Source organism: Theobroma cacao, chromosome 1, assembly GCF_000208745.1.
Source record: "Theobroma cacao cultivar B97-61/B2 chromosome 1, Criollo_cocoa_genome_V2, whole genome shotgun sequence".
Taxonomy (NCBI): Eukaryota; Viridiplantae; Streptophyta; class Magnoliopsida; order Malvales; family Malvaceae; genus Theobroma; species Theobroma cacao.
The window spans coordinates 12270761-12297787 of NC_030850.1; the positions used below are offsets into that span (position 1 = coordinate 12270761).

Below are 27027 nucleotides of genomic sequence, written 5' to 3' on the forward strand. Positions count from 1 at the left end.
CCCTATTTTGGGGATGTTATATATATATATATATATATATATATACTTGGTTCTCACGGTCTAATTTTCAAAGAACATTCATTAGAAATTGAGTAATAGATCTTAAAGAAATAAAGGTTTGCTTGGGTTTGGTGGGCTATGCCTATTAGGCCCTTGCGTCGGTCATGGCTTGAGAATTAGGTTGTGATACAAGTATATCAAAACTATTGCTTGGTGTCTTGAAAGCACAAGAAAGTGAAATCTAAAAGCATGGAAGAGAGAAATCGAGAGCATAGCAGACAAACACCGAAGAGAGAAATCGATGAAATTAGACAAAGTGGGATGGTGAGAGAGAGAAATCGGAAGCACAAATGGGAAGAACTTGTGATGAATGATTTAATTTATTTGAAATAGTTTTAAAGGTATTTTTGTTCAATCATAACAAAATATGACTAAAAATAGTTAAATTTATTTTGATAGTTATTTTTAAAATGTCCTTATCAAGAAAAGTTATTCTTCATAATTTTCTCTTTTCATTATAATCTAGTTTAAGTATGTAAACTCATTGAAACAAAATTATATCATTTAATTTTACTAATAATGACTGCATTTTGCAAGTTAAACAAGCTGATGCTTCTATTCACAAAACTGCTCTTAAGGATTATAATCTAGTATGGCATTCCATGGTTAGATCTGATCGCGAAGTGGTCGGCCAGTGTAAGGGAGCGTCGACGGTAGACTTGAGAGAAAGGAAAAGAGTAAAAAAAAAAAAAGCATTTTAGGCATTTCATATTTAGGCATAAATACTATTTACACTTTTGAGGACAATATATTTATTTTGAAAATTAATAGATTCGTGTGTAATTATGATCAAAAATTAAAAAAATCAATGTATTTTACTCTATATGAGAATATATATATATATAATTAAGCCAAAGTCTAAATCCGTACAATCTAAATAAATGGCAAGTTAGCCTTTTAACTTTTGGAGTTCAATTGGATGACTCTGCATATAGATTGGCACCCTAACATTAATTTGACAAGGAGGTCCACTCAAAATTTTGTATAAGTTTTGGAACAGTGTTTTAGGAGTAATTTTACCATGAGTCATTTTCTTCATTGACACTATATTTAATTGAAAGCAAAGAAAAGGAGAGCAACGAAAAAATAGTAAGAAGATACGATACTATTTGACCCCAACTTTTCACGGTTTAAACTTTTAATTAAGTTGTCCTGATTTTTTCTTTTTGTTATTAAATTGTTGTACCTTCGCTATGAATTTGGTCAATGCAAATTTTGGGTTGGCTTAAATGATAAAGGTGTAGTAAGTTTTGGGTAGAAATATTTAATTTCAAGCCTGCAAAAATGGTTAATGTAGGACATTAAATCATTAATACTATCTCGATTATTGAGATATTTTTTCGTTAACAGGACATCGACAGATACCAACATAGCAATCGCATGTGTGGAGAAACTTTTCAAAATTTTAAAAATTTAAAAATAAAAAGATATGAATTTTTTTTGGGTAATGGTGAAAGGTTTTTGTGAAAATTTTTTAAAATTTTCCCACAATTTGTAAGAGAAAACTTTTTAAGAATGGAAAATGTTTTACAACTCAACAAAAAATATTATATCAATCAACGTAAAATATTTTATTATAAAAAAAATGACGTAAGACATTTTCATCTATTTTCTTTTTTCCTTGAAATTGATTCCAATTGAAAAATATTGCACTGCTCTTCTTATGAAACTGATCTCACAAAACACTAAAAGAATAAAGCATCATTATTTTTGTTTTTTTTTTTCATCACCTTATTTATCATTCTTTTTCTAACAAATCATCATTAATTATTCTTATTCAATTACTTTATAGGGATCATACCACTATAATTATTTTTATTAACATATCACATTCTTTAATATTATACAAAAAAGTTGAGGTCAATTAAAGAAATTTTTTTATATAAAATAGAAAATAAGTTTTTCACACATGAAAATCTCTCATTTCTTTTAATTTACAATTTATAATTTATTCACATAACCAACTAATTAGAATAACAATATGACGAGAAATAAATAAATATAAATGTTAAATATTATTTATATATTTTTAAGGCTGAAAAAAATGTGTTAGATATCTTGAATAATTGATAAATGTTAATATTTTTATGATGTTATAGTAGAAAATTATTGAAAATAGAAAAAAGTTTGATGATGAATCATGATGGAAAATATTTTCTACACAATGATCTTCAATTCTTCATCTAAATAATAAAAAATATTTTTAACAATTTATTCAAAAAATAAAAAATATTAGATTTTGTAGTAAAATAATGGTTTTCGTTTCTCTGTCATAAGAATATGCAAATTCCCCTTTCCCCTTTTCGTCCATTTTCCTATTTTAATATATATATATATTGTGAGAAATATAGTTGTAAATGAGAACTGAGAATCCATTACTAATAATATAGAGCAAAGAAAAGTAGGAAATGAGATGAAGGGATGGTTTTGTTTCCTTATCTCAAAAGTAGAAAAAAGTGATACCTAAAAATCGGTTTTGGATATAAATGGTGAGACAGCTCCATTGATGTCTAATGGTAAGTAGCTGAAAACTAGAGGAAAGTAAATATGGGTCGAATGGAATGATATGATCGATTTAAATAAAATTTAGATAAAATAATTTAATTTGATTGGTCCATTTGGTTTTTTGATCCAAAAATTTTAATTTTATAAAGTACAAATAAGTGACAGCTAAAAATCTAGTTTGGATATAAATGGTGACACAGCTGTGTTGATGTCCAATGGTAGGCAGCTGAAAACTAAGGGTGAAGAAAAATGGGTCGAATTGAATGATCCAACCAATTTAAATGAAATTCAGGTAAAACAATTTGGTTTGATTGATCCATTCAATTTTTTATCTAAAAATTTCAGTTCTATAAAGTAGAAATAAATGATGTCTGAAAAATCGGTTTTCATATAAATGGTGACAGGTATGTGTTGATATCTAATGGTAGGCAGCTGAAAGCTAGGGATGAGTCAAAATAGGTCAAATTGAATGATTCGATCGATTTAAATGAAATTCAATTATTTGGTTAATTCTCGAAAGAAAAATTTTCAAATCGAATTAATTTAAGAATCAAACTTAACATTATATATATATATATATGTATTAATTAGTTGAATATTATGATTTATGTATATTTAGTTAGTCTTTTTTCGTTTATGTTGGTTTATATTAATTTATTTATGTTTAGATTATTTATATATTTAATAATTATGAATAAAATTTATAAATTTAAATATTACAATTTACAAAAGATACAAATAACAAAATTTTAATTGTTTTGATCCATATTCTTAATTCAATCTATTCGATCAATTTTTCATAAAATATTAATCCATTCAGTTCCAACCCACCATTTGGTTACTGGGTAAAAACCCAATCCAGAAGCCATACATATTGGTCACTCAGTTAAAAACCCAATCCAGAAGTTATGCATAATTGTCAGTTGTCTTCTTCAAGAAAAGAGAAGAAGAAGTAGAAATCTGCAAACTTTTCTGTTTACGGTTTAGACTTTGGAAAGAGACATGAGGTAGTTGCAAATATTTAAGGCCCTGGCTAGGACCGGGACCGGGACCGGGACCGGGACCATGACTGTCTAAATTAAGATCTCTAATGCATTAAATGCTCCTCGAAAAGGAAAGAGGCGACACTGCGTGCCTAACCATGTACTGTGTGAAACTACGGCTATGACAACATTTTTTAATTAGAAATATTTATTCCAACTTCTCAGTTTTCACTTCTTTCACTTTAATTCAATCAGCTACTCAGCTTTTATCGGGTTTTTCCCTGTTCATGACTTCCATGGGCTGGGCTGTCGATCTCGACTTGCAAAACCCAAACTTAAATTGGCCTCATTTGTCATATTCTTCGACTTACCTTGCTTGATGGTTACTATATTAAGTTTTGAAATTCTCCAGGACCAGGGCCGTGAGTCCATGTTTGAATTAGACATCAGCCTTGTCGGCCCAAATGTCGCTGTTTGTCCGTTCACATTTTAATATACTGCCGAGCAGTGCTGCAGCCTGCGCTACCCTTCTGCTTCCGTGACATGTCTGCGCAACTCTTTCCATCATAGAAAAAAAGTACTGATACAGAAGATAGCGATGTTGTTGGCAGCGATTCGGTGTACGAAAATAAAGAGTAGCATTTGTTTGAAGAGCCCATCGAGGAGATATTTATGGGTTTCAAGCAGATTCGTAACAGACAGAGCGGCCAAAGAAGAGGAGCTAAGAATATTCATTGTTGCAGGAGAGGTTAGTGGAGATACCATTGGTTCACGTCTTATGGCTTCCTTGAAGAAGCTCTCTCCTGTTCCTATCCGTTTCTCTGGCGTAGGCGGGTAAGCATTTTAGCTATTTACTATTGCCTTTACATTTTTCCTGGTATAGGTTTTTTTTATAACCTCCAGCTGCTAGAACTTTAAACCACAACTCGGAAGTCATATGCTAATGGAAGAGAATTACTTCTGATTGCCATTATGAAGCTCAAGGCCACGAGTCTTTGTACTTTTAGCATTAGCTTGATAAAAAATATACGTATGGGGTTTAATCTATTTTGTACTCTAAGGAAACGAGTTATAAAAGAATTTAAAAGGAAAGAGAGCATATGAATGACTCACGAAAGGTGTTTAAATTGTTTAATCCTTTGTATCGCTTTTAGTAAGATAATAGAGTAAATAAAAAAAAAATTATGTCCTTATATGAAGTAACTAGGTAAATTGGAACAATTACTTTGATGCAAGTAATTTGAATTCTGATGGGGTTTATTCTAAAGCAATGCCTCTGTATCTATAAGATCCATGATGTCCAAGCAAGGTTTGAAATCTTTATTTCCCATGGACAATATTGCGGTAATGGGGATCTGGGAGTTATTGCCACACCTCTATAATTTCAGAGTAAGTAGTTTGAAACCAATGTAATTGAACCTCTACTATAAGACTATGCAATGAAATAATGGATGGACCTTTGGGATTTGATGAAATGTCAGGTAAAGTTGAAGGAAACTGTGGAGGCTGCATTCATGTTCCACCCTCATGTGGTTGTGACAGTGGACTCCAAGGGATTCTCTTTCCGTCTCCTTAAGCAGTTACGGGGTAATATTACCAACCTCTTGGAGCTAGGATCAATATTTACATATTTACATATTGCCTGTGCAATAATATGAGGCCGGAACATAGGGAATGCTTTTTGCAGCTAGATATAATCAGCAAGGGCTAGATGGTCCAGTACACTTTCATTATGTAGCACCATCATTCTGGGCATGGAAAGGGGGTGCAGAAAGACTGAAAGGCCTAGCTGAATTTGTGGATCATGTGTTGTGTATACTTCCGAATGAGGAAGCAGGTTGTCAATCAAAAGGACTGGCTGCAACCTTTGTTGGTCATCCCATTCTGGAAGATGTTTTAGAACTGAACATGGTATCATTTCATCTTCCACTGTTGTGATGTGTATTGGTATCATTTCATCTTCTTATAAAATGTTATACTTGTGGGTAAGTTCAGTTTCCTAAACTTTATTGAGAGTTCAAGCTTGTATCCCTATAATTTTTCTACAAAATAGTTTTTATTTTATAAGAGTTTTTTTTTTTTTTGTGCCTAAGCATATGTGTATTTATGGTTATTTAAGCATTAACACAGAAGAAATATTTATGTTTAGGGAAAGGAAATCGCGTTGCATGAGTGGAAGATTACAGGAAATGGTGAAGATTTTCGAAAAACATATGCCATACCTTCAGGTAATATGAAGATGAGCATAATGAAGTTATAGAAATTTAGGAGCTTTTTCTTTCTCATATATAGTGTAACGTTTGATTTCTACCTTGATGGTGATAGTGAACTCTATCATTAGAGAATGATTCACTACCTGAAGAATGGAGGTTGCTCCATTGGAGATTTACTCTTTAAGTTCAAGTTGTCTCTTTTATATTTTTTATCAGTATGAATCCTTCTCTCTGAACTTCTAGAATGTGCACTTTCGTTTTTTTCCTTTATCAGTATGATATTTACAACACCTATAATCTAACCTAAGGTCCCACTCTCTGGTTATACTGTTTTATAATCATTCTGTGGTAGTTCTTCTTTTAAAGCTGCTGGGATCAATGAAAACCTGAAAAGTTGACTGGAATGTATTAGAAATTGGATTTTGTTTATATTAATTTCTTTTTTGTGTGCATCTGTTTATGTGTGTGTGTGCAGAGCATATATACTTATCTATGGTCTGTTTTTTGTTATTCAATATTGAAAAAAAAATTTGTCTAATGCATAATTACTTGAATTTTAAAGGAGCAACAGTCATTACCTTGCTACCTGGAAGCAGATTACAAGAGGTCACTAGAATGCTTCCCATCTTTTCAAACACAATGAAACTTTTAAAAGACTCTTTTCCTGAGTTGGTGACGGTCATCCATGTGGCACCCAATCAGCTAGTGGACAACTTCATCACTAGAGCCATCCATAAGTGGCCTGTGCCTGCTATATTGATTCCAGGAGGAATCCCGCACCTGAAATATGATGCATTCAATGTAAGTCCTTCCATAGTTCACTTTATATGTCAATCGTTGATTGTGATTCAGTGAGATATTCACAACTACATCGACTGAAGGGTACTCAGTTGTAATGTATATTGGATTGCATGGGGAATGAGTTTACTACATAACTGAATAGAAGATTTAACATGTTTTTACCTGGTCACATAGTTTTCATGAACTCTAGATTGTATTTCAATGAAATTGTCATAATTTAATAGTTTATTTGGTTGATTGTGAGCTGAAAGTATCTCCATAATGTTTGATCTATGAATTGCGGTGGATGCTTAGGAAAACAGGAAATGTTTTCTTGTAACTTAGCTTTCCAGTATCTTTAGTTAATTCAGTACAACAAAACGTGGGTGGTTTTTTTCTTGCAAAAACTGGTCAAAGGAATTCATGTTGTTGTTTTGATTATCTTTTGATACTGTTCGGGTGGTTAATTTCCCTGTAAAATATCAATAAGGCTTGAATGAGATTATTAAGAAGATTCAGTTTTGATGTTAGTTATTGCAGATTGTGTATTATTGATTAATATTTTGGCAGGTAAACTTCGTTTTAACTTTTAAGCTCCTGATTAGGAGTGGACCTTATATGGATTTTAGCTGTCAGACTGCTCCAACTATAGATATTGAAAAATAAAACTAATTGCCTCCAGGCTCAAGCATTTACTTATTCAATTACTACTGGAATTTTGGGCATTTTGTACTACCATAGCTTCAATTGTTACTCATGTAAATTGTAATAGTAGAAGTGGTATGGCCTTATTTGTTTACTGAACCTAATGATAATATGGATATATTGAGTTAATAGGTACATCTGGACTTTGATCCTGGAAAGAAAGCTTTTGTGCCCAAATAATTTAAATTTCACGGACTTGAAAGCTATTATATTGTAACTTTATTAGTTCCTTGCAGGCAAGCCGAGTTGCCTTATGTACTTCAGGAACTGTTGCTATGGAGTTGCAGCTTGCAAGGTTACCTTGTTTAGTTACGTATCGAGCCCATTTCCTTACTGAATGGGTGATTCGGTACAAAGCAAAGATACCATACATCTCACTTCCCAATATCCTCCTGGATTCACCTGTTATTCCTGAAGCTCTATTTCAAGCATGTACACCCACAAAACTAGCATCCTCGCTCAAGTAAGAATTTTTATGCTACACACATGGATTATACTTTGCAAATTCTAACTTGTAATTGAGCAAAATTTAAAAAGTGTTTATTTTAGTATTGAGATTAATGCCCTCTTTTGATATTTACAGTGTCAATAAAATGCAGTGTCATGATTATTAACTTGGTGAACTTGACTTGAAGATTTGACTCTTTGCAGGGAATTAATGAACAATACAGTACTCCAACAGCAACAAGTTGTGGCTGCTGAGAAGGTCATGGAACTTATATGCCCTTCAAACAGAACCGTAAATAACTTGCAACAGCAGGGAATGAGGTGGAGACCTCCCATTTATACTCCAAGTATGATTGCAGCATCCACCATACTTAGCTATGCGCAGAGATGACAGCTAGCACAACAAAGGTCATATGTTCAAATATTGCTAATTGTTTGAAATTGTAATGAGAATGAATGAACTTGCATCATCCAACTGCACAATTTGTTTGTCTTGGTGTTTTGCTGTGGCTGAAACTTTACCATACAGTGGATTAGTGAAGTAAATATCATTATGGCAAATTTAGGCCATACGCAATGCTATACTAGAACTGAATGTTTTTCTAAGTTTGTGTTTATATTGCATTGTATGAGCAATTAAAAATACATCTTTCTAAAGTTTATTTAAGTCATTGGAAAATTGAACCAAGAGTCAATTAGGGAGGTCAAGGTATAATTCAACTAAATGATTCAATACATTATTATAAATTCATTTTGGTTACAAAATCGTTTTGCCCCCTGGCTTAAAGTTTAGAGTTGGGCACATCATCATGTATCAGATCTCCTGTTTCTCACATATCAAAAGAAAACATGCACAAATTCTCCAACTTGATTCTAATGTTGTACTAGTCTAATCCACTGGTACTAGATTCCTGTTGTGAAATTGGCTCAAACTCGGTTTCTGCACTCTGCATTATAACTTGCAAGACTTAATAAATCTCTTTAAAAATTTCCTACACATTTTGGGCGATGAGATAGGTAGATCTATTTTTGCGGGTATTGCAATGGGGAAGCAACAGCATTAATCCAAGTGTTAACTTGTTACGATGCTTGGAACTGTAAGCTTAAAATTTGCTCAGTCTACCTTAAGACCAGCTCAACTTCACTCGAACAGTATCACCAAGGCCACAAATTCATATTATTCCTTATAATAGTAAACTAAAGCTTCCTTTAAATCTCCACTGTTGCATTCCCATTCATAAGCAAACGCAAAAGAAACAGAAGAACACTCTGTATTCCCCACAATCCATCAACAGTACAAATTCAGAGAGAATTAATTACTCTTTTTGAGCATTCAGAGAAACAATGGCCATATCCAGAGGAATGATTGTTTTCTGCTTCATGACGCTTTTGGTCTGCTCCTTCTTGGTTAAAGCTGGCAAAGCTGATAATAGTGCTGAAGAATGTGCTCGCGCACATCCTGACGACAGCCAACGGTGCGGCGATAATTTGGAAGATGATGACGATTTCGATGATACTTTCAAGGTTGTCAACGACATGAAGGTATCGTCCGAGATGATTGTAGTTGGACATTAACTTCATGCATGCTGCTGCAGAACTCATTAATATCTTCCAAGCTTTTGAAGCTCCCATGGTTCTAAGATCTTCGGTTGGCACCCTTAGTTTACCAGTGTTCCATTCCTTCTTGTTTTTGGTTTTCTATCGTTTGGAAGAGTTTCTACATTTGCATTCCTGTTTTCATGCTGTTTGGTTTCTTATTCATCTATCATAAACTGTACCGCTGAGTTCTATTTTGATCACGTTTTTGTGTCCTGTTCTCATGTATAAGGATTTCAGCAGCATGTGAACTTGGTTTTCTTCTGAAGCTATTGGTTAATGGAGTTGTTAATCATTTAAAAATAAAAATAAAATTGTCCACTTATTTACTCAAACGATGTAAGTTTCAGATGAATCCAAGATGCTCTCATATCACTGGAATCCAATTTACTGATATATATATATATATATATATATATATATATACACATATACACATATATATATATATATATAACTAGCATAACATTTATACTACACTTCTTCATTTAGGATTGGACATTAAGTCCAAGCACCAATAGATTTGGTTCCAATTTTATATTAATTATTTTTAAAATATATTTTTAAATAAAAAATTAAATTTATAGACATGTTTGCGTTTAATTTTGAAATGTTTAAGTTGAATAAGACACGAGAGAAATTTTAACTTATGAACACTTTACACTCGACATATCACTCAAATTTCTCATTTAAATATGCATAAAAAAATTATTGTTACTGATTTATTTTTCAAAAGGATTTAACATTGCGAGTGTGCATGGTTCAAGATACTACTTAGTGAACATATTCTTAAAAAACGACATAAATCACATTTACAAGATGTGTATTAGGTCCAATCAATAATTTTACTTCCAAATCTCGGATTCAAAGGAAAAGTATAAAGAGATGCAAATCACAAAAATATTAAGTCCTTTTTAATTGGTTATTACAAGTAGAATAATATATTATATTATTTACAATTAATTATGGTTGAATATTTAATACTAGGTCCAAAAAATGTTTATTCTTTTTTTTGTTGCTTTGTATTTTTTTTTAATATGGGCTTGCAGAAATTAAATTTACCTAATTATTGGTTAGAAAATTTGGACCGAAATTATATAATATTTCAACAATTAATTAATGATGTGTAAACAGGGTGCAAATATTATATAATGTCAGTCCAAATTTTCTAACCAATAATTAGGCAAATTTAATTTCTGCAAGCACATATTAAAAAATACAAAAAAATAACGAAAATTTTTTGAACTTAGTATTAAAAATCCAACCATAATATTAAATATTCAACCATAATTAATTGTAAATAATATCTATAATATATATAAAAGTAGGATAACAGATTGGGTCAATTGGTTGACCACTGTCATTCTTAATTGAATTAATTTTTTTTTATACAGCTTATGTCAAAACTACCTTAATTTTTACATTTGAAGGGGTTTTTTTTACTTTTATTTATTTTAGTAAAAAAACTTGAAAATAATAATTTCTAACTTTTGATACTTAGAGGATAAATTCATTTAATATTTACTAATTGCAATTTAATATTATTTTTTATCTATATCCTCTGATTCTGCATGAACTTGAATCCATAGTATCTAGACATATTTTTTATACATGAATGTTTAAATTTCAATAAATATTCATCCAATTTATTGAACAAAATAAAAAAGTTAAGAAGGTTAATTCATTTCTCAATATACATAACACACAATTATCATTGAATAAACAAATTAACTAAATTTGACAACCTTTAGCCATTCATTTTATATTTAAAAAACAAATACAACTAGAAATTAGTAACTATTTTATATTGATAAGATCTTTATATTATACTGTTGCTCTATATTTTACAACTGTTTATCTTAATTTGTCAATAGTATAGATTATATACTCTTTTATTTTTTAATATTTTATTATAAATTGAGCAATCTTTGATAGAATTATTGTTTCTTTAGATAAGTACTGTTTTAAGTAGGATAACTGATTGGGTCAATTGGTTGACACTTATCATTCTCAATTGAATTAATTTTTTTTGTATACCTTATGTCAAAACTATGTCGTTTTTGACATTTGAAGGTTTTTTTTAATTTATTTTAATAAAAAATACTTGAAGACAATAATTTCTAACTTTTAATGCTTAGAGGATAGATTTATTGAATATTTATCAATTGCAATTAAATATTATTTTTTGTCTATATCCTTTTATTCTGCATGAACTTAAAATCCATAATATTTAGATATCTCTTTATACATGAATGTTTAAATTTCAATAAATATCCATCCAATTCATTGAACAAAATAAAAAAGTCAAGAAGGTTTACTCATTTCTCAATATATATAGCACTCAATCATCATTGAATAAACAAATCAACTGAATTTGACAACCTTTAATCATTCATTTTATATATAAAAACACAGATACTATTAAAAATTAGTAATTATTTTCTATTGATGGGATCTTTACATTATACTGTTGCTCTATATTCTCTTAATTTGTCAATAGTACAGGTTATATACTTTCTCATTTCTTAATATTTTATGAGAAAATTGTGAGAGATAATTTTCCTCATAACCCCAATTCAAAAATATCATTCATTATAATTTTAACTATGTTTAGACAATTTTTAGTATAACTTGACAACAATACCTTTTAAACAATTTCAGACAAACTAAAATGGTTTTGGTTTTCTCTATCTCGACATCCAGACAAAAATTTCAAAACTAAATCTCGATTTCTCTCTTTTATCAAATACTGTCTATCTCACCATCCAACTCTTTCTTGCTATCTCAAAGAGCAAAAATGATATCAAAATATGTATTTTAGGTTCTTGGGTTTATTAATTTAAATTTATATTCATAGAACCCCAAAGTTGAGAGATTGAGATTGATTAGACATATTTGTAAATTAAAACACTATATTACTTTGGCAACTTAAATCTGGTTGCAAGCAAGCAAATCAATTAGTTATTAGGTATTGCATTATTGATTTTTAGACATTATGTTACTAGTTTTTATGTATTGTAAGACTGATTTTTAGGCATTGCGAGACTTAATCATTGCGTCTTTAGTTTTTAAACATTGTGTAACTAGTTTTTAGATATTGCATGATTAGGTTGTAAGCATTGCATGGCTGATTTTTAGGCAATGCTTAAGTTATACAATGCCTAAAAACTAGTCATGCAATACCTTACTAACCAGTCACACAATGCCTTACTAACTAGTAACGCAATGACCAAAAACCGATTACGCAATGCTTAAAAACCACCAAAACAACTGAATTTTATTTAACAAAATCAACAACTTTAAACAACACACCATATTCCATTTAATAGTATAATCGACGAATATGCCTACTTGACGAAAAATACTCAAAATGCTTAAAGGTTTTTCTTCATAAATCAAAAATCACTCTAAAATACTTAAAATGCTCAAAAAGCTCAAAGGTTTTTCTTCATGTATCAAAAACTATTCTAAAATGTTCAAAATGTTTAAAGGTTTTTCTTTCTGGCAATGAATATTTTAGAGATAAATAATATGGCGAGGAAAGCTCAAAAGATATATGTTGATTTGAGAGGTGAACCTAAACATATTGGTCGGTTTCATTAAGGGTAATTTTATCCAAAGTTAATTTCTCTTGACTAAAAATAGTTAAAATTATAAAAATAGTTATTTTCAAAAATACTTTGTTTATGAAGGGTGTTTTTGAAAAGAACCCATATTTTGTTTTACATCTAGTAATCTTTGATAGGATTATTATTTTCTTTAAATAAGTATTGTTTTATAATCATATCTATAGGTGCAGGTTTCCGGTAATTAAAGTCAGAGTAAATAACTATCTTCGATTAATACTAGTTTATCTCTTCCTCTACCAACAAGAACTATATATCTGACAGTTCTGTAACAGTTTATATTTCCTTAAAATTTGGCTAAGTATAAGTACTGCATCTAGAAAGTTGATATACATAATCTAACAAAAATAGAAACCTCCAAATTGCAAATGTTATTAATTTTTTTTAATAATATATTTTTAATGGAAAAAAGTTACTGGATGTTTAACAAGATTATTATCTTTTTTTGTTGAGTATTGTTTTAAAACCATATATTTCGGTGCAATTTTTAATAATTGAAATCAAAGTAAATAACTATTTTTAATTAATATCAATTTATCTTTTTCTCTATCAACAAAAACTATACATTCACGCAGTTAACTAATACAATATGTATCCAAATCCTCTACCCCAATCCGTGCCGCATTCTGTGCCCTTTCTTTGACAAAGTGACACATGTCTATTTTTTTAATTACTAATTAATACATGTTTGGATTTTAACTTTTTATTTTTTTTCTTATCTCACATTTCCTCTTTTCTCTCACAAAACGATTGTTCTTCCATATCAGTAAGCAGACAATGCCTTTTTGCCAAAATTTTACTAGTTGATATTGCGATAAAAGATACAATTTGGTATCAACTGGATGTGCGAATTAAACCGACAGTAGTAGGCAATTATATCATCATCCCTCCCTACTAATCTCCCTTACGATTACCCAATTTGAGATTCATGAACTGATAATAAAACTGAAGAAGGAATTTATTTATTTAGGATTTATAAGCAGTAGAATAGAAGAGAAAGTGGAAAGAGAAAGGGATCGTTACGCTTGAGAGCAAAATTTGGCTTTTGCCTTTTCTTTGTGTTCCTTTTTTTATTAGTCTCACAATAAAATCCGATCCCTTCTTTTGTTATCCTGAGAGCGGAATTTGGATTTCTGTTGTTTTTCTCACAACAAAAGAAAATCTTATTGTGCATCGATGAAGATAGGAAAAGACAAGTTCATGTTTTTCTTGCCGGAACAAACAAGCAAAAAATCACCATTTATGAACCATATACTGATAGAGGAAGAAAAGAGGAAATAAGAGATAAAAAGATTAAGTCCAAACATGTGTTGATTAGTAATTAAAAAGATAGACACATGTCACTTTGCCAAAGAAAAGGCATAGAATGGGTTACGGATTGGGGACAAAGGATTTGAATTCATATAATATAACTTTCCTTACAAACTCTTTTGAAGATATCAAATTGAAATCCACTCTAACATAATCTATATTTTTTGTGATTTTTTTCTTAATGTAATTACGGGTACCATCATAGTAATATATTATTCTACTGGTAATAAAAACTTATTTTTGTGATTTGCATCTCCTTATACTTTTCCTTTGAATCGGAGATTTGGGAATAAAATTTTGACTGGACCTAATACACATCTTGGAAATGTGATTTATGTGGTTTTTTTAGAGTATGCTCACTAAGTAGTATCTTTAGTAATCTCAAAACCCCATGGTTTGGTTTTCTTTTCTTTTCCTTTCCTTAATTTTTTATTCGAAATAAAACAAATATATATACACACTAAGTGCCGGTAACCATTCTTTTTTGATAGGCCCAGATCCACTTTCAGGCTTTGTTTTTCAAGTGACGAGTGATCATAGCACTTCTTTACATTTAGATTTGTTATAATTAGTTTTTTTTTTTAATTTCATGAAACTTTTTGAATTAACACTTTACTTCAAATTCAAAACCCAACAAATAACGTTAAATATATTATCATTTTATTACATTTTTTTATATATTAATTATTATTTAGGAACGATTTTGGTGCTATATAATCGGCTCAAAATTTCTAGTGAGCCATAAGAAATACGGCCAAGAAGATGAAGATTCGTTGAAAGTCGTCGGCCGATGAATAAGGAAGGTTAGGTTGAGATGTCAACACTTGAAAGTTAAAAGTCTACATGTCTAAGCTTAAATTTATTGAATGATAATCCACTTGTTTAAAAACTATTTCTCCTTGGTTAGACAGCTAAACCAAAAATTCCCTATATGAGTTAATTATCGAATTTTTTAACTTGTTTGATCATTTAAAACAATATCCAATGCAAGTGTCCACTCAAGAACAATATAGAAATTAGTTGTTTCTTTTCTTCTCCAGTCAATCTTCCTCTTCTTTGATTTGGTCTGTAGGCTTATATCATCATCATCTTCTGTACACGAATTTGCCTCTTAATTTCCGCTTAAGATCAATAGAGATATATATGTCAATAAGTCAATTGTTAAACACATAAACTGTGAGGCAGATAATCAGATCTTAGCTCGACCGGCTCGCTCTTCGTTCTTTCCATATCACACAGAAAGGTTTCATGGCTTTCTCCAAGTTTCAGGCGTTCTACAACCACCCTGCAGGGCCAAAAACGAGTTTGTTTCCTTCGTTTCTCTCTAAACCCACCCTTTTCTTAGTTATATTAGAACTGTTGAGTAGTAAACTTTTAGTAATAATTTGCTTGAATATTTCAGTTTTGATTCAGTGACCCATTAATTGATGCTTCCTCTTTGAAGATGTGATTATCTCTTTTCTGAATTTGTTGGATATATCTTTAGCATTTCCTGCAAAACAAATTTGAAATTTCAACTATATATTTCAGTTAAAATAAAGATTTTCTGCATGCTAGATAGATTACACAGACAGTCTCCTCCATATCTAAGGCACAATCTTTCTATCCGGTTATCATAAAATGCTATAGAAATAAATTTGGGATATGAATGTATTGAGATCAAAGTTGTTTGACTTTTGACAATTAAGTATAATCCAAAACCATTTCCAATATTTGGTAAAGAAAAAAGTCATTTACAATTTGATTACATATATACTGCAATTCTCATTTTTCCTAAAACACAAATGCAGTTCATTTCTGGGCACCAACTTTCAAATGGGCTTTAAACATTGCTAATGTTGTTGACATTTCAACAAAGCCAGCTGAAACGGTCTCTTACCCTCAGCAAGCAGGTCTCTCACTATTCGCTTGGTTTTTTTTTCTGTCATATAGTAGCCTAAGGAGAATGTTAATTTCAGTAGCAATTGTTTCATTCCCCATTTTGTGTGGGGTTTTTCAGCTCTAGCTTGCAGTGGACTTATCTGGGCGAAGTACAGCACTGTCATTACACCGGTATGTGTATATGCTCATTGCAAAGTCTATATCTTGATGAAACTTTGGCAAATTTCCCTAATTACAAACCATGTTGAGAGAACTGCAGAAGAATTGGAACCTTCTCGGTGTTAGTTTTGCCATGTTTGCGACTGCTTCTTACCAACTTTCACGTAAAATTCAGTAAGTTGCACTTAACATTCTATGTATCTATGAGTAAGAAAGCTGAGTCATGAGTTATGACCGGATTATTGTAAAATGTGCAGGCATGAATTCACCAACGCATCTACTGTTGCAAAAGAATATTGAAGAGAATCATTAGATCAGAGTCCTGCACTTGTATTTTAGAGGCCTTCTCCTAAGCCTCCATGCATAAGTAAATTTATATGAATTTGGGATGTATTATAATAAGAATTTAGAATACAATTCATAAGTTAATATTGAAAATAATATTAATCAGATTAATAGTTAATATTTTTTTTATATAATTTTCTAATGGATTGAATTTTTATGCGGTTATAGATGAGAGAACTCAATTCTATTCATTATAAGATTTAGGACTTTTTACACAAGTTTATATTTTTAAATCCATATATAATATTGAAGTTTAACCCACTATTAGATCATATTATAAACCATAATATTATCATTTCATATATTTTACTTTGATTTTAATAAAATATAAAAAATAATTAATATAAATTCATGTTTTGATTTTTATAAGAAAATCTAACAATGCTTCCATGGATTATTGATTCTCCACTCTTCAACATAGTGGCAATAATCATTAGATCAAAAGTTTAGCTTTTATATAATTCTATTAATTTTTTGCCTTTTTTATACTTACTTTACATTTTAATTTATATTTTTAATTTTATTTTGACCCGCTATTAATGATTATATTAATTTAATAATTTTTTTTAAAGAAAGGCAATCCGCAACGTGGCTCTCCTCACTATTATGTGTAAATTTCAAATCAAAACTTCTTTTTTCAAAAAAAAAAAGAAATTACAATTTTCCTCTCCTAGAAATATTAAAATTTCGTTTTACAGCCATGCCGGAATAGATATCCGATCCTGAACAGAGGATCCACTTACTCCTGTTCCCAAACACATTTCTGCTTCTAGTAGATTCCTCCCAGTGGCCATCCTGCGCCCATACGCCAGCAAATGCGTAACAAACTGTCAAGCACCGAGCACAACCGTGCATTTTAGCATACACGTAATAAAATAGCTAAAGTATACCGCCTCTTATTCTACGCCCCCGTGCCTATATAAGTAAACCGAAACTCCGGCGATTGCAAAATTTCGCTGATATTTTATTTTTGCTAAGCAAATTTCAAGAAGAATATTCCCTTCTCAGAAAGAGAAAATTCCCAGCAACTCCTCAGGTAAATAAAATCTTTCAAAGTTCTCAGTCTGGGTCTCGTTAATTGTCCTTAATCGTCCTTAATTGTTGATATTAAAGTTTAATTTGCAGGTAAGAATTTGTTGAATTCCGCAATAAATTTTGTGTTTTTAATGTAAATAGAAATCTGAATACTCAAGTTTGGTTGTTCACTTTACGTCCTTTATGTAAAAGGATTCGAATTTTAAGTCAACTATTTGCTTGGGAATAGAAAAGATTATGTCTATGAATGGTTTTTTGCTTTAAAGAGTGATTAAAAGTTGTTCTTTTTTTTCTTTTTTTTTTTGTTTGTCGTTATAGTACAAAATGGAAGAGCAAGAAAATATGGTGAATGTGACAGTTTTATGGCGAGGCAACAAGTATGTGGTGGAAATGAATTCTGGTGCGTATCTCAAGGAGCTTGGAAATGAACTGCAGAAGTTGACTGATGTTAAGGCAGATACTATGCGGCTCATTCTTCCTTTATTTTCGGGCAAAGGCTCGAGAATGCTGCACCCTTTCTCGGATGAGCACTCATGCTTGAGTTTGCAAGAAGCTTCAATTGTCAAGGTACTTACTGTTTCTTGCATAGTTTATATTCATGACTACGTTTACTGTTTGGTGCTAATAGAATGAGGTCCTCGCACTATGGATGTCACTGCAATGAAAGCCAATTGATGTGTTTGCTAATACTCTGGTCTCTATGATGTAGGAAACGAAGTATAGATGCCACATTTTATTCAGCTGAAACTGGTTTTATGTGTTTTTGAAGCCCAAGAATGTCTTTTTACTTTTCAGTTCAAGTGCAACTTATTTGTGTGGTTTTGTTATTGCTTTTTAGTCATACGTAAAACAAGGATGTCCGTAATTGTCTTAGCTTGAAATTTTTTTAAAGGAGTGACTCCAATGATTATGGTTGAAGAGATGAAAGTAATTAAAAAGCAGTGATGATATGGACTTGTCTAACTGAGTTTTCACACTTTCTTACAAATTCTATGCTAATTTATACTTTTTTTCTTATAATTTCAGGGAAAATCTGTCAGGATGATGGGGGTACCTGAGGATGAAGTTGACCAAGTTATACAGAATTCAAAGGTGGACCTGAGGATAGCTGGATTCAATGAAGAGGAAAGAAGACTGAGGCTGCGAATGTCAGATGGACCTCGTGCTTCACTGAGACTTCCTCAAGGACCTTATATCTTTTGCAATTTTCGCACACTTCAAATTCCCGGATTAGAGGTTCGTACTCACTTCATTATGGTTGACCATATGTATCTGAGGAAATTGGACAAATGCATTGATGCAATCTTTGTTTATCAGTTCATCTAGTTAAATATATTCATAATTTATAGTTTACACAAAAATGCACATATGTTAAAGTTGAGGGGCTATGAGGAGAGAAGGGGTGTTGGTAGCACAAAAACTATTGGTAAATTTCAAGGGTTGAATAAACTATGGGTAATACGGTATAAGGTTTGTGTCACAGACAGCAGTGCTGTAAAAAAGGTAGTCACTGTTCGAGGAAGAAGTGATTTTTGGCTCTACATTTCTGATTTTATGCATGAAGAGGTATATATAAAATGCATCAGGCATCTTAGATTATTTCATCTTTATGTGCTATTTGTAAGAATTTGAATTTAAGGAAATAACAAATAACCATTTTGGAACTTATTATTCATTATTCTAATATTTTGGTTATTCCTTATTCTGATATCCTGATTACTGTTTGTTACCAGTTACACCCTCCATCTTCTGAGGCATTAAAAAAGATGCATATGCTTGCTTCGGACCCTGGAATTGTCTCTATCATGAACAAGGTACCCTGGGATCCATATTTATCCGTACTACTGATTGCTTAACTGACTCTTGTAATCTCTGCTAAACTATTTTGTGATTGCCCTTCTGTAAAGCATCGATGGCGTGTTGGAATAATGACTGAGATGGCTCCAGTTGGTTATGTTGGTGTGAGTCCTAAATGCATTCTAGGTTTTAACAAGGTAAGAACTAGAATATGAAAATCTTATAACTCTTCTACTTGCCTTTCTTTATCTCTATTGTTGATCCTTATTTGCTTTTTCAGAATCATGGAGAGGAGATATCTCTGCGTCTTCGAACCGATGACCTCAAGGGATTCAGGAAATACGAGAGCATCAAAAAAACTCTTCTACATGAACTTGTAAGCATTTTTTTAACTAATTTCAGTTATCAGTTCTCTGATGTTACTAATGATTATGCTATTATAATTCCAAAAATAGAGGGAGGGAGAAGAGGGGGAGGAGGTGGGGAGGGAAAAATTAGCAAACAATTAACTGAGAACTGTGCTTGTGTCTATTTCAGGCTCATATGGTATTCTCTGAACATGATTCAAATTTCTATGCCCTTGATAAACAGGTAAAACTACCTTTCTGTGCACACTTTTATGTGTAGGAAATAGTGCTCCATTGTCAAATATTTTTGGTTCAATATAAAAAGCATTGTCTTGATTTAATATTATTTTTTGACAGCTGAATGAAGAAGCTGCTAGCTTAGATTGGACCAAATCTAGGGGCCACACCTTAAGTGGAATAAGACATTTAGAGAATCATGAAGAAAATGTTTATGTTGAAGATGGAAGAAGTTTTCATAAGATTGGTGGAAATATGTCAACTTTGTTGGAAAATGCCCGTTCCTCTTCTGTAGCTGCTGCTTATCACCGTCTGGTAGATGCTTCGGCCAACAATGTTGAAGCATCTGAAACACATGATGAGCCTGACCCTGATGATTCTGGGTCAATTGTGCCCGACAGAAATGAAAATGTAGACATTGAAGGTCTAATTAGGGCTCAGGGGAAACTTGCTCATGAACCAGATCCTGATGACCATTCTAGCCAGCAAAACAAGTTTGAACCTGATCCAGATGATTTGCAACATGGTGAAACTTTGCAACTGAAACCACATTCTGAATTTACCAAAAACAATTCTCAGAAGACTCTTGGGAAATCAGCAGCCATGAGTTCAAGTGAAGAGCCTGATCCTGATGACTCTGGAGTTTCTTCAAGTTTTGGAAATGTAGTTGAACCTGCAGTGATGGAGATTCTGGACACTAAGATTCAGACACGTGATACTATAGGTGAACCAGATCCTGATGATGGAGAAGCACAATGGAATAATTTGGGATGTGCAAACATGGCGAGACATGATAAGGGTCATTATGTAACAACTGAAACCATGGAAGATCGAGCCCATTTCAGCCAAGCTCATAAACAGCCTGATCCTGATGAATCTAAAGCAAATGAAACAGCACAAGCAGAGCCTGATCCAGATGATAAGTTGGTGCCACAACAGGGAATATCCGATCTGAAAATGGATGAGCCTGATCCAGATGATCAAGAATTACAAAGAATCCAAGACTCTGTTACTGGTGTTTGCAGTCGTCTGCAAAAGGCCATTGATATGTTGCGAGCTGAAGTTAATCCCAGCGAGGCAACTATCGTCCTGCAAACTCTATTTAAGATAATTGGGTATGCCACTTGCTTGACTGTCCTTTGATTCTACTTTCCTTTTCCTTAATGCACAATGAAACATTGGTTCTGTGCATCTAAGCCTGCCTCTTGCAAGGCCTGATAAATGCTTTGGTTCTTACTTATTCTTTCTAGCATTTTTTCCTCTTGATTTTGTGAACTAAATTACTGATAAAAGCTGGAATTGTTTTCTTTTGTTGGCAGGAATGTGATTGAACACCCAGATGAGATGAAATTTAGAAGACTTCGAAGGGTAGAATCATTGTTGCTTTAAGGTTTTGCTTTATTTCCATGGGGTTAATCCATTATAACTCTTTTATATAATAAAATCCTTGTTTTATTTAATCCTTGCCCGAGTTACTAATGAGAGTACATTGCAGGCCAATCCTATAATCCAAAGAAACATTGCAAATTACAAAGGTTTGTTTCTTCTTATTCTTTTTTCCCCCTTTAAACAATTCTTTTATATGTTTAACAAGGTTTTGGTACCTAGAGTTTTATCACAAAATAGAAGTAAAATAAAATGATGCTTTTTTTTTTTCGAAAGGCAAATTAAATGATGCTTTAATAGAAGAACTTTAGAATTTGGTTTTTTAGCTCTTTTTTTTAATCCCCAAGTGAGACACCAATTGAATTGGTTAACACCAACTAAGTAAATAACATAAAATAGGTTTCATATATAACTCTAATTCTTGTCGCTTTTGTTCTTGCAGCTGCCATGGAAATTCTTCTCTTGATTGGTTTTACTGAAGATGTTATCTTGGATGAAATTGGAAAGGCAGAAACTTACCTAGTTTTAAAGCGGAATGATCCTGGTCTATTATGGCTTGCCAAGTCCTCCCTTGAAACATGTAATGCTTACTAGTTTCAGCTACGCGTAAATATGTGTGAAAATATGGTGAAAGACAATGGTGAAGAAAATGCATAAACATTAAATTGTGTTGTGTACTTCATGTTGTAATGATTTGAGGAAAAAATGGTAAAGAAGTAATTTGGTTTGGAAATTTGAGCTCCCAAAACTTACAAGTAAGTGGTGTGTATTTATTTTCATTTTACATTTTATTTTTCCTTGGTAACCTTTTTGTTTTGACTACATGCCTCTCCTGGAAAGAGTATTCTAACCCATGGCAAAAATATAGGAGGTTAACTACTGGAAAGGGCTGGCTCTGAATGTTGAATCAGCATTTTACCAGTGTTGTCTTAGAATCAGTTAACTTACTAAAAGGGTGAAAAAGTGAGCTGTAAGGGTAGGCCTAAATTGGCAGGGGGCAGAGAGGCTCAAAAATGATTAATCTCTGATTCATAATGTTTTTGAAGATCAGATTTGACTATCATTATTGCCTCTGTTTGCCCCCAATTAAGTGTAGAAGTTCTTTAAAGTTGAGTGATATACACCCCAAAGTTTAAAGCCTCACTACAGAGACATTAGAAAACCAGACATTTATATGCTTTTTAAAGGAGGGGAGACAGAAAAGCAGCATCGAGTTACTTGTTCCTTTTTGGTCTAATGTTAATTGGCTTTGAAGAACATCATTTTCATCAACCGTTTCGTTTATAACAAGGAATACATGAACACTACTAGCTTTGAGCAGGACTGAGTACATAGATACTGGCCTATGAGGCCTGGCAAATACAACCAGCTTTGGATGGGAAACTGTCTACTGGTCCAAAATAAAATATAATTTTATTCTGAAAAAAATGTAAAACAGAAAGAATGCACATCTATTCTACTGAAAATTATCTTTGTATATGAAAAATGGAGCGAGCCAGAGGCGTGCGCTTCATTAACATCAGAGGCACCCAGAGCGAATGTACTAACTCGTCAAATCTAACAAACCAGAAAACTTTAGCATTTACTTGCACTTTACAGCCAAGTTTCATACAAAACCTCATGAAAGTCGGACTCACTCAATTTCTGGTGAAATGGTTGGTCTTGCAAAAGATCAACTTCGGGAACTCAAGTGCTATCCATTGAAATATCACCGCCACTAGGGTTTGCTAGGCTTTCAGAAATGCTTTTCTGGGTCTGGCCAGCACCAAATGTGAACTCGTGCGGTGGAATTTCTAAAGGCGGACGAGCAAAAATTGATGTAGCACCAAGATTGTTGAAAGCAGGAACAGAAACTGGATCATTTGGCTTCAAGAAGCCAAAGTTCAAAGATGGGGCTCCCGCAAGGGAGAAGGTAGGCAGATGAGGATTGCTACTATCAGATGATCCGAATAGCTTTTGCTCATATTCCTGCAATTGCTGGTAGACAGCTACAAATAACAAACAGGGAAATGAAAATCAGAAGGTAATAATGGCTCTGGAAGCAAAAATGCATTCATACATATCAAAAAATAATAATAAGAAGATCATATTGGAATAAACATAGCAACACAACTACAATAGCTAACCGCAATTTCTATCATACCAAATTTGTAGTACTTATTACCTTTAAAAGAGATTTACTTTACAAATACACATAATACAAAATTAACTCACGAATAAAGTTTTTCACCTCTAAATTCTCTCGGATGGCAGAAAAAAGTCTATTTGTCTGATAAAAATGAGAAACATAAGGTTCCACCATCCCATGCAATCTAACAAATAACCAGTCAGAAATGGTTGATGATAGTTTCAGCAGCATTAGATTTTGTGCCTTCTTCAAATGATTTTAAACATTCATTTTTCCTCCTCCAACTAGTAACAAGTGGCACTGCTATATCTTTTTCAATTAAGCAAATCACATTCAATTAACTAAAATAACAACATAAAATAGCTTCCATGAAATTAGATTATCTGAATCAAGGCTAGTAAATACCTTGAGTTAACTCAACAGATGATCTCCGTTCTTTCACCCACTGATAGCTATACGGAAGCCTCCATCGTTTAGACTTCATCAAGTAAGCTATTACAATAGCTGGTGACCTGTCAGAAAGAATATAATCATCCTCTCAAAGAATTTGTTCCTTTTAAATGGGTGTACACACATACAAAGCAGTTCCTCTCCTCATACAAATGACAAGGTGGCCCAAAGCTATCTGCATGGAATCTTATTGGGAAAAATTTTGAGGTAAGCTTTCACTAGGTTCTTCTACCACAGTCAATATGCAAAAATTCTATTTTCAGCAATCAAACTTGAATTTTTTTTTTTGTATAAAATAAGATTGAAAAAGAGAGGAAAAAGCCACTTCAATAACCTCATATTTGTTTTGGTGTTTATTTCTTGGATACAAAAAGAAAGGTAGGAGCAGTAATAATCAACCTATTTTTTCCTGACATGCAGTGCACAAGGACTCGAGCCTTATCCTTCTCACATTGCTCTGCAGAAATAAGCCACAGGTCATAATATGCCAATGATAAATTATACAACTACGCAACTTATCGACTGGAAGTGTCTGAGCTAATGCAATGCAACTGAAAAACATAATTAAATATCATTGGCATAAGATCTGCAAGCAAACTCTGCAACAACCAGTTTTCACTTGGCTAACAAAGAGCATCATGGTTAAAGCAGAGAAAACCACAACAAAATTTCCAAGTTGAGAATCATAGAAAAGTTTCCAATTGTGAATGTGCAGAGCCTCTGAGAAGCACATACATCTGACAGCAGAAATCACACTGTTGACCATGTAAATAAGAAAATTAAAGAAGCACCTTATTATGTAAATATGAAAAGGGCAAATATACTCACTAGATGCTTCTCAGGACCTAAAAAAGAGTCTGAATGTTATTGAGTGCTGCTCAGACTAAAATCATGAAATTTGTGCAGGCAAAAAATTCAAAGCATGAAAGGAAAAATACCAAAGTCATGCACAACAGAGGAGATAGCAAAGTCAAGAATTTGACACTAGCTACAAACTTCATAATGCACCATAAAGGTCAACGCACCTAAAAATTGTATTGCATCATCAAATTGTAAAATTTTGTCATCTTGCAGGCAGTGATAGGTAAATGAATTCTTGTAGAGATTTTGACAAGCAGGTACAGTCTGCAAAGAGATAATATAAATAACATAAGAATATGCCCTATAAGTAAATTACAATATTTAGTTATAATATTGATACCTGACAGCCATCAATGTTCATTTTAGCAGTCACAACATCCAACAAAGAGGATGAGATAAAACTAACTGCCATCAAAACAAACAGCAAAATAAGAAATGAAAAAGAACCAATCTTGACACCATCCATGTTACCTCATTCAAGGATGTTCCTTTAAATGTAGTCACTGATGGCAAGTGACAACAGCAAACTACTTGTCTGCTTAGTTCTAAACTTATGATTCACAATATTAAGGACATAAACCTGCAGTCATCAGTCCCAATTACTCCTAATTTCTAATTATAGGATCATATAAATTAGCTTCACAACATAATTATCTCATCATTCTTTAATACAAGAAGATTTTTCATCTTTGACCCCATTTCTATACCATCCAATATTTTTCCCTAGAAAAGGCAAACAGAACCCATGAATTTCCATAATGTGTAATAATCCAAACACCAACAAACTAACTATTTATAGGCTATCCTAAAAGGAAACTTCACTGCATCAACTGCACTCCAGTCCAGTTATAATAATTTATACAATACCATGCAAGGTTGAATGTTGTGCATCAATCACCCCTTATCTTCAAACTGTCCACTATTCTCTGCCTAACTACCTAAGTAAATGGCAACATAATTTATCCTATTTTGAAATTCTCAAGTCAACATTATAACATTCCTACAACTTCTATTTTATGACTAGCACAAGAATCAAGTTCCCTTTTTGGAAAAACCAAAAACAAAAAATCACTTTTAGGACTGTTTGACTGTCAAATCTTACTATTATCTCTACTTCTAACTTTACAAAATTGCACCCACGCATCCTGCTCATTAAGTTCTAATGTTCTCCCCAATTTTTCTAACTTATGGTCAATACTAGCCTTAGCCCGATCAGCTTGAATCACATCATCTGCAAATAGCAAGTACAAAGGAATATTATCCTAGATATCCGATTTAACTCATCCGTAAGTCTCAATGTAAATCCAATGTCATTGGATAGTACTCACATTAACTTCGGAATTCTCAAACTTGTGACTCCTCTCTCGTTCTCATCCCTAAACCAACTACAGGACAATTGACATAGGAATTTTCTAGATCGATTAAGTAACAAGATCTCCCTCATATAAGTAATTAATTTAATCATCAAGCCCCTACTCTACATGCCAAATAATTACAATGCAGAAATCCCATCAAACAGCAGTATACAAACCTTAACATACAGCACAAGAAATCTATTTCCTAATTTTTTTTTTCTTATTCCAATTAGTAAACAATCGATAAGTCAACTTTTCCAAACCATTTTCAATCCCAAATCCACAAATTCAACATCATAGTTAAAACCAGAAGCTGATACTAATACTGCACGCAAACAGAATCAATAGAACAAGAACAAGAACAAGAACAAGGGGCATACATTAAGGACACGAGTAATTCCCTGGGTCTTGAGAAGCTCGGAGCGAGAGGCGTTATCATAGCTACCCAAATAGAGAAAGTCAGGCAAGATCAACGATGGAAAAGCACTGACTTGCAGCGATGTTTTATCAGAAGAAACGGGAGCTCTATGCCCGCATATCCCACAAACTTCTCCTTCCTCGTACTTGTGATAGTGCCCACATACCCCACACGGATTCTCCCTCTCTCTCTTCCTCATCACCACTCACCCCCAAACACCAACAAACAACAATTTTTCGATTATACCCAGATCAAGAAATAAAAAAAAAAAAAAGACCCAGAGTCTATTTTTCAGGGAACGAAAGGATTTTTAGTTAAAGGGAGGTTCTTGTTGAATCGAGGTTTTGCGTGATCGAGTGAAAGAGAGAGAGAGAGAGAGAAAGTTTGAAGGGATTCTTACAT

At 32.5% G+C, this 27027-nt stretch overlaps 4 protein-coding genes across 6 annotated transcripts; 3 read left to right on the forward strand and 1 right to left on the reverse strand.

Moving 5' to 3' along the window:
- LOC18612378 (probable lipid-A-disaccharide synthase, mitochondrial) lies at positions 4058-8299 on the forward strand. 2 transcript variants are annotated; one of them, XM_018119179.1, is made up of 8 exons: positions 4058-4382; positions 4838-4937; positions 5030-5135; positions 5236-5459; positions 5698-5776; positions 6324-6562; positions 7483-7709; positions 7898-8299. In XM_018119179.1, exons 1-8 carry the CDS (start codon positions 4147-4149, stop codon positions 8082-8084), a joined length of 1398 nt encoding a protein of 465 aa, XP_017974668.1. In that variant the 5' UTR covers positions 4058-4146; the 3' UTR covers positions 8085-8299. The 2 variants fall into 2 exon arrangements, with proteins under 2 accessions (XP_017974668.1, XP_007049211.2); XM_007049149.2 differs by having other exon boundaries at positions 5386-5459; positions 7898-8118.
- LOC108661683 (mitochondrial pyruvate carrier 3-like) lies at positions 15151-16701 on the forward strand. The gene is made up of 5 exons (XM_018119338.1): positions 15151-15529; positions 16017-16118; positions 16226-16278; positions 16367-16440; positions 16524-16701. Exons 1-5 carry the CDS (start codon positions 15475-15477, stop codon positions 16564-16566), a joined length of 327 nt encoding a protein of 108 aa, XP_017974827.1. The 5' UTR covers positions 15151-15474; the 3' UTR covers positions 16567-16701.
- Positions 17340-22172, forward strand: LOC18612379. The gene is made up of 11 exons (XM_018119137.1): positions 17340-17647; positions 17965-18213; positions 18673-18882; positions 19380-19460; positions 19554-19640; positions 19724-19819; positions 19981-20034; positions 20148-21142; positions 21347-21395; positions 21523-21562; positions 21856-22172. The coding sequence occupies exons 2-11, from the start codon at positions 17971-17973 to the stop codon at positions 22005-22007; spliced, it is 2007 nt and encodes a 668-aa protein (XP_017974626.1). The 5' UTR covers positions 17340-17647; positions 17965-17970; the 3' UTR covers positions 22008-22172.
- On the reverse strand, positions 22805-27027 carry LOC18612380 (protein-tyrosine-phosphatase IBR5). Of its 2 annotated transcripts, none has more exons than XM_007049151.2 (5): positions 26588-27027; positions 25017-25116; positions 24391-24448; positions 23947-24053; positions 22805-23401 (listed from the first exon to the last, which is right to left on the reverse strand). In XM_007049151.2, the coding sequence occupies exons 1-5, from the start codon at positions 26822-26824 to the stop codon at positions 23100-23102; spliced, it is 804 nt and encodes a 267-aa protein (XP_007049213.1). In that variant the 5' UTR covers positions 26825-27027; the 3' UTR covers positions 22805-23099. The 2 variants fall into 2 exon arrangements, with proteins under 2 accessions (XP_007049213.1, XP_017974764.1); XM_018119275.1 differs by lacking the exon at positions 22805-23401 and adding an exon at positions 23431-23725.